The 12,953-nt window shown below is 43.7% G+C and overlaps 7 protein-coding genes across 7 annotated transcripts; 3 read left to right on the forward strand and 4 right to left on the reverse strand. All coding sequences in view use genetic code 12, as the record gives it.

The window, feature by feature from the left end:
* Window positions 1–180: 180 nt before the first annotated feature.
* Window positions 181–1,356, forward strand: PGUG_05483 (uncharacterized protein; the record flags this gene model as incomplete). The annotated part of the gene is made up of 1 exon (XM_001482413.1): window positions 181–1,356. One exon carries the CDS (start codon window positions 181–183, stop codon window positions 1,354–1,356), a length of 1,176 nt encoding a protein of 391 aa, XP_001482463.2.
* Window positions 1,357–2,102: 746 nt separating this feature from the next.
* On the forward strand, window positions 2,103–3,320 carry PGUG_05484 (uncharacterized protein; the record flags this gene model as incomplete). The annotated part of the gene is made up of 1 exon (XM_001482414.1): window positions 2,103–3,320. The coding sequence occupies one exon, from the start codon at window positions 2,103–2,105 to the stop codon at window positions 3,318–3,320; it is 1,218 nt and encodes a 405-aa protein (XP_001482464.2).
* A 422-nt stretch (window positions 3,321–3,742) lies between these two features.
* On the reverse strand, window positions 3,743–5,428 carry PGUG_05485 (uncharacterized protein; the record flags this gene model as incomplete). Its single annotated transcript, XM_001482415.1, has 1 exon — window positions 3,743–5,428. One exon carries the CDS (start codon window positions 5,426–5,428, stop codon window positions 3,743–3,745), a length of 1,686 nt encoding a protein of 561 aa, XP_001482465.2.
* Window positions 5,429–5,538: 110 nt separating this feature from the next.
* On the reverse strand, window positions 5,539–6,129 carry PGUG_05486 (peptide alpha-N-acetyltransferase complex B subunit; the record flags this gene model as incomplete). Its single annotated transcript, XM_001482416.1, has 1 exon — window positions 5,539–6,129. The coding sequence occupies one exon, from the start codon at window positions 6,127–6,129 to the stop codon at window positions 5,539–5,541; it is 591 nt and encodes a 196-aa protein (XP_001482466.2).
* A 323-nt stretch (window positions 6,130–6,452) lies between these two features.
* PGUG_05487 (chromatin-binding protein) lies at window positions 6,453–8,894 on the reverse strand (the record flags this gene model as incomplete). Its single annotated transcript, XM_001482417.1, has 1 exon — window positions 6,453–8,894. One exon carries the CDS (start codon window positions 8,892–8,894, stop codon window positions 6,453–6,455), a length of 2,442 nt encoding a protein of 813 aa, XP_001482467.2.
* Window positions 8,895–9,554: 660 nt separating this feature from the next.
* On the forward strand, window positions 9,555–11,936 carry HAK1 (Hak1p; the record flags this gene model as incomplete). Its single annotated transcript, XM_001482418.1, has 1 exon — window positions 9,555–11,936. The coding sequence occupies one exon, from the start codon at window positions 9,555–9,557 to the stop codon at window positions 11,934–11,936; it is 2,382 nt and encodes a 793-aa protein (XP_001482468.2).
* A 55-nt stretch (window positions 11,937–11,991) lies between these two features.
* On the reverse strand, window positions 11,992–12,936 carry PGUG_05489 (uncharacterized protein; the record flags this gene model as incomplete). Its single annotated transcript, XM_001482419.1, has 1 exon — window positions 11,992–12,936. The coding sequence occupies one exon, from the start codon at window positions 12,934–12,936 to the stop codon at window positions 11,992–11,994; it is 945 nt and encodes a 314-aa protein (XP_001482469.1).
* Window positions 12,937–12,953: the final 17 nt, after the last annotated feature.

A 12,953-nucleotide genomic window follows, 5' to 3' on the forward strand; every position in this document is an offset into this window, starting at 1 on the left:
TTATCATCTCAAACTACTTAAGTGAGTTTTCTAACAAAGTGTGATGAAGCAAAACCCACTTGTGAGTATTGTCGCTGCACCCGCAAAGAATGTGTCTACCAAAATTCAGACTACCAAACTGGAGCTTTATGGCTCGACGTAATTAAGAAGGAAAGCTTGGTCAACTCTCCCTCGTTGTTGATGGGACTCAGCAGATTCGAATTGAGATTGTTGCATTTTTTTGACAATTATTGCATTCTTCAATTCACTTTTGGAGTCAATTTAAAGCTTGATAAGATGTGGCGGTGTTCTGTGCCTCCGCTCTTCCGTCGGTCGCAGATGGTTCGCAACGCTATCTTTCTTTATTCGTGTATTAATATGTGGCCGCTTTGCGAAGTGGAAGAGTTGTTTCTCGCCGACCAGAAACAATATGATCTGAATATCTCAGTTTCTCCGCAAATTGGACTCATCAAAGACGCATTGAAAGCACTCTCTACTTTTGAGCGCGAACCGTCTTTGCCAGAATCTCTTGACTTGTATACCCGAACTCTGGGGTACTTTTCAGATTTGATAAAAAACACTCAAGACATGCTCCTTGACCCATTACGCCTCGCTTCAGATTCATTTACTGCTTCAGAGTTGATGATCACCAGTATCATCTTATACCTGTTTCTCTGGCTCCATCCACACAAATTGCTTCCTATTTTGTTGGAAGAAAGCTCACTGAAAAATGAACTGAAACCAGAAACTACAGACTTTATATCTGTGTGCCGTAGTCTTCTGAATGCTAGAGATTTGCTTTTGAGTTCTCTATCACGAACCGAGTTCAGAGCCATCGTCGAGACACCAAGAAAAGTACCTCTTCTGTTCAAAAAACACAAGTTTGCGATCATTGTGCAATTGGAAAAAGATCTCGAGATATATTACGAAGACAAAAAAGATATGGACAGTCTGTGTTACGAAGAGATAGAAACAATCAGAAAGTCGCTAGACCTCTTGGCTTCGGAATTCTATCATACGGCAACACTCAATTACCCACTCTTCCTCTTTCGATGGCCGTTGAGATTACCCCAACTATTTGACGAGCTCCTTCGAAATAGACACTTTTTTGCTTTAAGGGTATACTTCCAGTTCTCCTGTATCGTCACTGCTGCTGGCTTTTACCTTTATCAACAACTGAACATGTGGATAGATTATATGAAGTGGTTCCGAGACTACAATATGAAAGTGTACGGAGACTGGATTTATAGTAAGGACCAATACTTTTATAAGTTGGTGACAGAAAGACAATATAGACTACCCGCGGGTGGTCTTGGCTGTTTGTACGATTTTGATCCAGAACTAGTGTTGAGTATGTTAGACATAGATATGAATTGACGAATTGAGAGTCGAGGTTCTCCCTTGTCTACTTCTCTTAATTTCTCGTGACTTCCAATAACTTCTCTTGATCCTTCTCTTCAAACGTTCTCCATGAAGATTTTTCGCTCAATACTATACCTTCTTTGCTCTTTCTGAACTAAATCTACCCTCGTCAGTTTTCACCATTGCAACCATCTCCAGCCGCATTCGCTGCAGCTATGTTTGCTGCACTCGCAGTTTTAGCGCTTATATAATGTGCCAAGATATGCATCAGAAGCATGCAACCTAAACGTTGGAACGGCTGCAAATTGCATATAAACGGCCACCAAATATGTAAGATTTCGGCCCCGAGATCAAAGTCCGATTTTTATATATCACATTTTTATGAACGACATCGGGTCACCACCCTATAGGGGCTCAGCTGGCGCAAATAATTACCACGGCACGGCTGGGTTACGTCAGCGTAAAAGGATAATCGCATTTCAATTTGCAACGGGAAAACGTCAATTATGCCTAGTGTCAAATCACGAAAACTGACCAGAAGATCCCGAATGGGATGCTACAGCTGTAAGAAGCTCCGAATAAAGGTATGTAATGAAATTTTTCATCGCCAATTAAATATATTTACTAACTTTTAGTGTGACGAACAAAGACCCCATTGCGAGTATTGTAGACATACGGGCCGGGATTGTGTTTATCCGGTTACTTCAAGTCTGGATGAAGAGCTGCCTCCGCGAAGGTATGGAGATTGTGCTTTCGAGATAATGACGAAGGAAACATTGGTGAATTCAACCTCCACTATGATGAACCTTAGTCGGTTTGAATTACGATTGTTACATTTTTTTGATCAGTTTTGTGTTCCTCTCTTCTCTTTCGGTGTCAATATGACAGCAGAACATATGTGGCGCAATTGTGTGCCGCCTTTATTCGCCAAGTCGCCGTTGGTACGCAAGGCAATGTTCCTGTTTGCGTCCATGAACATGTGGCCATTATGTGACGTTTCCACATTATTCTTAGCAGATGTCCAGGACGCCAGAGAATTGTACCAGATAGCACCCAGTTGGCTGGAATATGGTGTGGAAAGTACCATGCCGGTGGATTTATTTGACCTGTCTATGGCGCTCGCAAGCACTGATAATTTGTACAAAAGAACACTCAACTACTTTTCCGACCTGATCTCCGAGTCCCAAAAGGCACTTCTGCTTGGCATTAACACCGTTGTCAACGACCCAGATCGTGCTGCAGAATTAGGTATTGCTGGGGTTCTTATCTACCTGTTTCTTGGACTCCATCCCCACCGACTAGTTCCTATATTATCGTTTCAGCTAGAGGAAGAGACCGAAATGCTGGATGAAGATGACCCCTCTACAGACTTTGTGGCTATATGTCGAGGTGTCCAGAGTACATTTGAGCTTGGTATTGATGCCATAATCCAAACTGAATTTCGTACAATCTACAATACTGTGGAAAAGGTACCCTCCTTCATCAGAGAACACAAGTTTCCCATAATTGTGCGATTGCATAAGGAAATGGACGACTTTTATGCGGACTACAAGGACGTGGTAGACCCACGAATTGACGCCGAAATCGAAGCATTGAGAGAATCCATTGACATCTTGGCAACCGCATTCTACTATTCCTCCAAACTAAACTACCCTGTACCGCTTTTCAAATGGGCAATATTCATTCCAGAGTTTCTAGATGTGCTACTCCGAGAAAAGCATTTCTTTGCTCTACGACTCTACTATCATTTTGCATGTATCTGTGTTGTGTCAAGGTTCAGTCTTTACCACGATAGAAACATGTGGAAAGACTTCATGGAATGGTGGAAAAACTACAACATGAAACTTTATGGTGGTTGGTACTACGATTATGACCGCAGTTTCTACGAATTGATAATGGACAAAAATTACAAGTTTCTGTTCGAGAGCTTCAAATTTTTGTACGAATTCGATCCGGAGTTGCTAGTGAATATTCTCTAACAGAAGCGTCTTGCAATAGGCGATATATAAATATGACCGAAATGTACTATAATAATGACGAATCCAAGAGAGATGTTCCTGGCATAATTTGCAACAATTTCTTCAGTCGTTGCTTATGTAATACACTTGCACAAAGTCCTTGCTTCTATCGCCTTGGACGTCAATGAGTCGAAGATTAACCCCTTGGTCATGCTTGCAGCCAGGCTACTTTCTACTCTTTATTAACTCGTTTCTGTCGAATTGCACAAACTACTCGAAATCTTTATACTGCTTAGGTAATCGGTATACCACCTACGAATTTGCAGCCAACTTCTACAACCAGCTCAAACGTTGACCTACAATTCAATTTGTCCTCTATCTAAGTAGCTTGGCTTAAATTCTGAGTTCTGACTTTTATTGTCCAATTGATACAAATATACTAACTATCTCAACTCTAGTTCATCCATCTCCAGTGCTAATTTGTTCACCCTAGCCTTTCTAATTCGCTGAGTTCGCTTGACTTCATCGTCACCATATTTGTCTGATGTATTGGCATGGTGAGCTGCATCGTCATCGGGAGCATGGTCCCCTGACGTTCCATACTTTAGTTCGTAATCTGTTGCTGGCTCTCTCAAAATGTCCCTGATACTGTCATTACTGACGAGCTGGTTGTGAACGCCAAAACTGAAGCACCACTTTAAATGGATTAATCGAAGGTATAAGAACCAACTGTTAATAGGCAACGATCTAGTTTTTGAGAGTTTGATATATGTCGAATCAAACATTGAGTTCAATAATTCTTGTCCTTCTTGTGATTTTCGATATATAGCTGTTCGCTTTTCGATATCGGTGTAATTGATAAGAGTGGCTTGGATGTCCCTGAAGATTGAGTGTGCCTCCTTTCTCTCCTTCTTCGAAACCTTTTTGGTGGAAATGTTCGCTAGTCTTTCGATTACTGAGAACAATGCCGCTTGCTCGTAGTATGGTGCATTATAATTATAATCTTCGTCCTCATCATCGTTGTCTTCTTCCTCCTCTGAGTAGGAAAATACCTCGTAGCACAAGCCGATAACACGACCAGCGGCTTTGGCAACTTCAATATTAACATCATCGTCCACCATCTCGACTAGTTTGGGCATGTGTTCGGAAATGAAATCGTTCAAATAGGAACCACGAGGCATTAAAGTTAGCAAGCATCCAGCACCATGTAAAGTTGCCGCGGCAAAGTTTACTTCGGATCGCACCTTTTGGGTAGCTTCATTAACAATTTGCTTGTCGGCATTAGCATCGAACAAAGTCGAGTATTCTCTGTCACCAGCTTCCAATTGTTGGCTTAAAGTTAAAGCGCTTTTAGCTGTGCCTTCTGCAATATCCAAAAGCTCGGCCACCTTCTCGTCAATACCGAAACTCGAAGAGCCGTTATGCAAAACAAGGAGCAAGCTACAGAGCCCAGTGACGAGATTCGCCTTGTTCTCGTTGGTTACCACCGAAGTAGGCGGATCGACAAGAAGTTGTTGGATAGCACCTAGAAATTCTGCTGAGACAAGGTACCCAAATTCCTCAATATCGCTGCAAATAAGGGCAATACAAGACCGGAACATCAATAGGAATTCTGAGTCTGAACGGTAACTCTTACTCAAGAAGATCTTGATTAATTCGTTGACTTTGTCGTCGGACACATAAGAGCTTGAGCCAGCATTCTCTTCATTATATGTCACTAAAGGTTTGGAAACAATGAGCTTATAAAGCTGAGCAAGAAGAAGCTCTCTCAGTTGTGACGAGATTTCATTTCGTGGCAATGAAAGTGAATATATGATGTCATTTATGGTGGTCAGACCAGACTGTATTCTGGCCTTATTGAGTTGTCCTATTTGTTTTTGCCTGATATCTTGATTACTCGTCGATTCCATCCCCAAATCATCGGTCTGGCCGAGCTGCAGCTCCAATAATGCTTGCAAGGATTCCAATTTTGTGGTTAAAAGTTCTTCAATGCTCAGAAAATTGATGTCTAATTGACCATTTTCTTCACCATCCACTTTTGGCGTACGAGCTCTCGAAGCCGACCGAGACGAAGCGTTCAGTAACGACTCCTCGTTCAAGATGTGTCTCATGTTGTTACGCAACGCCATCGTGTGTAATGAAATTAGTCACGGCAGTGACTAAAAGAAACCCAGCAGTGCGCAGGTGTATTGTGTGCAGGTGTTTGTGTGCAGTTCCATACCGTGGTTTGCTCCAAAGGTTAAAATGTCACATCTTGCGGCAAGACATTGTGGTTTTTTCCGTCAGCCCGTACTGTTTCGCGGTTTACGTCCCTGGGCAACAGTTTGCGCATGTCAAAGGCATCTATTTTATCGTCAATTTTGCTGGAATCTGTGGGTAGTGTTCTTCCATAATATCCAACCACCCTTCTGTAGACGCTGTAGCCAAGTTTTTCGTAAAGTTGTTGGGCCAATGTGTTTGTAACCTTGACGAAAAGGTCCACAAAGAGTGTCTCGTAGGGGGGTCCCTTGGTCAATCTTTCAAGTTCAGAACAAAGATGCGATGCGAGACCAAGTCGACGATAATAACTGTTCACCGACACAGCTGTGATGTGCGTGTGCCATTCCTTCTTGGCTAGTTGTCCCTCGGCCTTTCCCATCATATAACCGCTAATTTCCCGTTTTTCAACATTTGCAAAATCGGAGATCTCTGTCGATTTGAAAAAGAGCGTCGGCCACTGAATCAAGTATTCGAGGTAAAACTGCACATTGTAGCTCTCTGTGAGCGGGTCCAAGTTAACAGGGTTGACATCGAGAAGATCCTCAATCTGAAACGGCTTAATTGATGTCATTGTACCACAATGCTCAGTTGGTTCCAATACTAAATTTCCACCGTTTCGTCACGTGCCCCCGTCGGCCTTCGCGAAAAATTGCGGTGAATCGAAATCGGCAAAACCATCATGTTTGGAGCTGGAGCTGGACAACCAACCGAGGAGCAAAGAAAAGCTCAGGAACAGTATGCTTATGACACTTTGAAGACCGCAGGTGCCATCGCCGGATTGTTGTGGATTACCCCTATCGTGTACCACTATATCAAGAAGCAATTTTAGGACCTTTGTACATACTATATCAATCCAATATTCTTGTCTCCTTGACTCAATCTTCCCCATTGGTCTCAATCTTCGACCATTTCCTCTCGCAACTTCCCGATCTTGGTCGCCAAGTTCAAAAATTCTAGTCTCTCAGCAATTCGGGCCGCGGCTGTCATTGCCTTGTCGGTTCGGATAAGTTTTGCAATACTGAATGCCTTATTAAGTCTAGCTTCTTGACAAGCATTGGCAAAAAGCTTCAATAAGGACTTGTCAAATAGCATGCTGTACTCTTGCAAACGTTCCATGATTTCTTCGTTGTTTTCTTCGAACCCTTCGTCGCCTAAAGTGTCACTCACTATGCGCCCCATAGTTGATGCTCTAACAAAGCATTCTTCAGGATCGTCCTCTGAAGCTTCTTCGGAACTTTTATGAGCACTAACAGGAAGCTTGATCTGAATTTCAATTGGAAGCGCCAATGGGAACCCCGGATATACACTGCCACCTTTGAGTATGAGACAACTCAAAGAGTCTTTGTACAATCCCAACGGCCAGCAAGACCATTTTTTCTTCAGTTCGTGGCCACCATCGGTCACAGCCAGGTAGCAGTCGAGTATAGGAATCCAACGTGCGTTTCTCGACTCACGCCATGAAGATAATATCATTAGTGTGTCATCGTTACCAGCAACCATACAAGGGTCGTTGAATTCGTTGAAGAACAAGCCCTTGATCAAGGGTGCTTTGAGGCTTCTTTCCAATGGTAATATGACATCCTGTTGCACAAACTTGTAGTCCAGGTGGATGTCGATTATCGAGTATGTGAATATCTTTCCTCCAAGTTGATTGATCATAAAGAGGAAAGAGTTTGACGAAGAAATAAGGGCAACAACCGGTGGAGCCTTTATAGCATTGATGCATAACCCATGGGCATTGAAGAAGCGCACAAATCCAAAGTTTGTGCCAATTACTATGATTCCATTGTTATCATGACTGTCGGCAAGACTGAGTGAGGTAATGAATTCTCCTTTAGCAAGAGGAATACTTCTTTCCCATGCATCTTGATTAGACTCGTGCTGCTTGAATGAAATGCTACCAGTCTTTTTACCATATCCAGAACATCCAAAAACAATGCCTGAGTTATTCATGGAACACAAGTCAAAATCCTGATAATCAATGAAATGATAATCCTTATTGACTGACCTATCAAAGAAGGACACTGTGATACTCTGTTGTTCAGTTTGATCTGTTTTGACAGCCCAAACGTAACCTGACGCATTCATACAAATGTATCTCCTTTTTGCTTTGCTTGATCCTTGAGCCGTCCAAGGCGTGCTTCCTGGGCAGTATGGTTCCAATTGAGGTTCAGCAACAACAACGCTACCAATCTTGTGGCGCTTACCTCTATCTCGAAGAACATCGAAATCATCATCTTCGTCAATGATCGAATCATCAAGCATGTGTTTGCCATTTCCGTTCGAATATGGTGGTCTGTCATGTTCCGACATATCTATATCGTCACCATCAGACTCTTCTGCTTCATCTAGGAATAGTGAGTTCAGTTTTCCGGAACTTTTCTTGGATGCTACCTCCGGTAACTCGAGCCCGCCGATCACGAGGACTTCTCCATTGGTAGTGCCGATGTAGAGAGTATCTTTGTTCCATGCTATGTTTATAGGGACATGGCCGGAAGTGAGCTTTTTAAGATTTTGCAGCTGTATTTCATCGCCAGAATCAAAGTCGATGATTTTAACGGTGCCATTTTTGTGCAATGTAGCCACGAAATTTCCATGAACAGCATAATCGACTATATCGGCACCAGGACGTATTTCAGTAATTGGCAGAGAAAAGTCCTCTCTTGTAAAAATTTTCAAAGATCTGGTGTCTGTTGGAACTAACAAATGCTGACCATCTGCTGACCATGCAGTGGTAGTAGCAAAAAGTTCATCTTCATTTTCGCCCAAAAAGTCGACCACATCCAACGATTTATGAATCTTTTGCGGGAGTACATCCTTTATAACCTCCACAATAGATGGAGACTCATTGACCACCGAATATATAGCCACACTACGGTCTGCCAAACTGATCGAAACCAACTCCCCTGTAGGATTGTATGCAATATTCAACACCTGGTCCTCGGTAGTGATTGTGGTAGTGGCACTAGTAACCGTATCTATCACTATTACTTTATTATCGTCGCCTCCACAGAGAATTCTCTTACCTTCATTGATGAACACCGAATCTCTAATTGGCAATTCCGATCTATAGACCACTGCTTGGGTGGATTTTCCGAATATATTGGCCTTTTCAAGTGTTCCTGAAGTGCTTGCAATCAATATATCTTCTCCATAATGCGCCAAACACGTCAAATTTTCGATGATATCCATCGATTCCGGCTCCAATTCCGGATCCGACACATCGAAAACTTTCGCTACACCTCCGCTGTTTCCTATAATGAGCTTCTCGACATCAGCGTTGTATGTGACGTACGAGTTGCCGTCGGGAAACGCCGAGATCTTCTTTTCACTCATGGTGGAGAAGAAACGAGACGCGGTTGATCAAGTGTGGCTGGTGCACGGGTGCGAGTGAGTGGTAAAGGTGGGAGAGGAGAACTGTGCGAAAAGTGTGAGGACGAAGAGTGCAGAGTGAAAAGTGCGAATGAAATGCGATATGGATGCGAAATTATTGAAGTGCGAAATAATTGTAAGTGCAAAGTGCGAACGAAAAGTGAATGAATCAATAATATCAGTGCAAATGATCGCTACTACGTATCTCGTACACGTATCTGCATCGGTGACGTAGTTCCGAACAGCCGTATTTCATGTTCATCTTCAATAATTAGTAGTGCGCGATATTTGTCCAATGATATTCAGGCACAGCCGCAACAGTCAGTGCAACATGTCAGCGGCAAACAAGTGCGGGATTTACTCGCTTCCTGAATTGGGCATTTGAATCGCATTGTTACGGGCAAAAAGAACGTATTCGGTGCATTTTGCATGCGCGATTTGCCAGATTTGTTGCGGGAATTTGTTTCAAGCCGCACCTCCATGATTTTTCGCAGCCTAATGAAGCCTCGTTCCAAGCCAAAATTCCCGCACAACATACGCTTCAGCTTCCAATGATGCTCGACCTCGGTAAATGGTATAAAGCCAGGATTGTAGACTGTAAACTTGTGTGTAATTTTGGATTTCATGAGTAAAACAGGCCCGGAAATCGACCAAAGATTTAGCATGAGAAACGGTGTCGAGTCCTCGGATGTCAGCATGAGAGTAGGGAACGTTAGTGACATCGATGAGGAGTCTACGGGACCCATGGAGGTGCCAGAGCCCAAGAAAAACAAAAGTTTTTGGAGGTACACTTTTCCCGCTGCATTTTCATCTCTCGGTGCCATTTATGGAGACCTTGGAACATCTCCATTATATGTGCTAAACTCGGTCAAATACCCTCATAAAGAACCCACTGAACGAGATATCATCTGTGCGGTTTCGGTGATCTTTTGGGTATTCACGCTCATTGTTATCGTCAAATATGTGGCGATTGTGCTTTTCTTTGGTCCCAATAATGGTGAAGGTGGTCAGGTAGCCATCTACGCCAAAATCGCCCGACACCTTAAAATCGGTCCTAAAGGTGTAACCATTCCTGGAGCACCGGAAAAAACCGATCTCGAGCTTCTTTCTCGACAAGAAACCGTGCTGAGCTTTGTTTCAAGTACCAATAAAGCGTGGAAACAAAATCCGACAGTGGTGAAAGTGGTCTCGTTTGTGGTTCTAACAGCATGCTTTCTTGGGTGCTCGTTGATCATTTCCGATGGTCTTTTGACTCCCACAACTTCGGTGTTGAGCGCTATAGCTGGTATCCAAATTGCAAAGCCAGACTTTGACAATGTTCTTGCGGTTTCTGAGGTGGTTCTTTTGGTGCTTTTTTGTATCCAGCAGTTTGGATCCCACAAGATATCGTTCACTTTTGCACCCATAATCACCCTTTGGCTTTTCGGCTTGATTATCTGTGGATTGTACAATATCATCAAATATTATCCTGCCATCTTCAAGGCTATTTCTCCGCATTATGCCATTGAAATTTTAAAGGCGGGTGGAATCGACGTCTTTAGTGGTTGCATGTTGGCTATAACTGGAACAGAAGCTATGTTTGCCGACGTGGGACATTTTGGTCGAGCACCGGTTCAGCTCGCTTTGACTTGTTTCGTGTATCCAGCATTGATGTTGTGCTATTTTGGACAGGCTGCGTACATCATTCATCATCCAAAAGCACTTTCAAATCCATTTTTCTACTCGATTCCTGGAGGCACCAATAGTGCGCCATACTGGATTATGTTCGTGTTGGCTACACTCAGTACCATCATTGCCAGTCAGGCACTCATCTTGGGAGTTTTCAGTATTCTTTCGCAATTGATCAATTTGGACTGTTTCCCCAACTTTACTATAATTCATGTGTCCAAATCGCATGCCGGTAAGGTGTATCTTCCAATGGTTAACTGGATGCTCATGGTGGGTGTGCTCTGTACCACTGCTGGGTTCAAAAATAGTAACAATGTCACCGCTGCTTATGGATTGGGTATCACGCTCGATCTTTGTTTGACGACAATTTTGTTGACTTTATGCTTCATTTTCGTATATCAAGTCAACATTTTTGTGCTGGCTTTCTTCCTTTTGGTGTTTCTTCCGTTGGAGATAGTTATGGTGATTTCCAACTTGAAGAAAATCGAACATGGAGCATGGTTCCCCATCATGATGGCTGGAATCTGTTTCTCTTTTCTTTGCTTTTGGCGGTGGGCAAGAGCCAGAAAAGTCGACCACGAATTCAGTTCGAGGGCTCGTATAGATAATGTTTTTCCATCTTTGAGACGGACTGCTCAAACCGTCGATTTGGGCCGCGGAAGAAGCCCTACAAGAAAAGACGAAGACGAAAGCCGTGAAGAATCTGTGGCAGAATGGAACGAGAACTTGATTGTGAATTCAAAGTTTGGTGAATTGGCATTGAAGACATACGACGGAGTGGCTATAATCCATTGTGAATCATCGTACCAGAATCTCATGTCTCCAAATACCGTTCCTGAATTGTACCAAAGGGTGGTTTCGTCGTTTGCTTCGTTGCCGAGAATTGTGATTTTTTGCTCCAAAAGAGCGTTATCTGTTCCTGTGGTTCCACAAGACGAACGAGTGCTTCTTGGACCTACCAAAATCCAGGGCCATTTTCGGTGTGTCTTGCGATATGGGTTCACCGAAGAGATGGTTATCGATAAAGATTTGATGCAACATATTCTCAAGTCTGTGCCTGGATATGTTGAGTTGAACGATAGTCCTCATCGAGACCAGATTCCGGTTCCAGTACTTCATGTTTTCGACAAGAGTGTTGTCAAGTCTCACACCTACTTGAGCAATCCCACTCGAAATATCCTTAGAAAAGCCGGAAGACGGGTGCGTATTTTTGCCATAGAGCATATCTTCAGTCCTATCACTTCGATCTTCAACTTTCACGGGCAGTACTTGAAAATAGAGGATGAAGCCGAAGAAACACAGCGCAAGTTGTTCGTTGGAGGAGTAGTTAGAATCTGAGTTACCGGTCATAGATTGTTATATAAACCAGTACTGCGAGATCTTTTTAGTGTTTTTATGCCCACTCTGGCTTGGGTTCAGGTTTACCTCTTCCTCGTCCTCTTCCACGTCCTCTCCAGCCTCCCCTTCCTCTACCGCGTCCACGCCCCCTGCCACGGCTATTGTTCACAGAAGCTTCTCCAAAAGTGTCCATATTCAAAGATTTTTCCTCGGCCCACCGCAAGCTTTGGTGATCATTGCTAGTCAACGAGTCGAAGAAAGACGACTTTTGGTACGAAGGTGCGCCCTCCTTGGTGCGCTCCCGCTCGAAAGCAGCGCTGGCACTCGCAAAGTCAAAATCTCCGTCCATCTGAGGACCACTGGATGGCTGGGGAGGTTGAGGACGAGAACCAGGTTGGGGTTGTGGAACTTCTGTAGTACCAGAAGGCTTTGAAGGTTCTGGTCGCGAGCCCGGTACAGAAGTCTGGGTGGTTCTAGTTGGCTGTGTGGATGAAGCACTTGGAGTTGGAGCTGTAGAAGTGGCAGTTGGAGCAGCTGTCTGGACTGGTGGACGACCAATTGCTCCGGGTTGTGGACCCGATCTCGAGTTTTCAGCAACCCTTGGAGCACCTGAAGGTACAGAAGTAGTCGTAGGTGGAGCAGCTGTCATTGGGGCACCAGAAGTGGTTTTTGGTGGAGGAGGAGCACTTGATCCAGCCGTCGACGAAGGTGCAAAATATTGTTGTTGAGGCTCTGGGCGAACCTGATCAATAGGAACATCAAGCACAGACAAGTCCTTCACATCGGATCCTCGAAACACAACATATTCATAAATTTCCGGTCTTGGCATGATTTCTTGGGACGGATTTCCAGCAGCAGCCATTCGTCCTTCGGTACCAAAAGACCTTACCGACTTTAAGGCAACGGTAGCATCATCAGCATTGATGTTGTCGAGTAGTCCTACATACTTGACTCCTTTGTTGGAGATCAACGAGATGGTTTTACCGATATATTGAGACATGAAGAAGGTTGAACGTC

This window comes from Meyerozyma guilliermondii, genomic scaffold (genome assembly GCF_000149425.1).
Source record: "Meyerozyma guilliermondii ATCC 6260 scaffold_7 genomic scaffold, whole genome shotgun sequence".
NCBI classification, from domain to species: domain Eukaryota; kingdom Fungi; phylum Ascomycota; class Pichiomycetes; order Serinales; family Debaryomycetaceae; genus Meyerozyma; species Meyerozyma guilliermondii.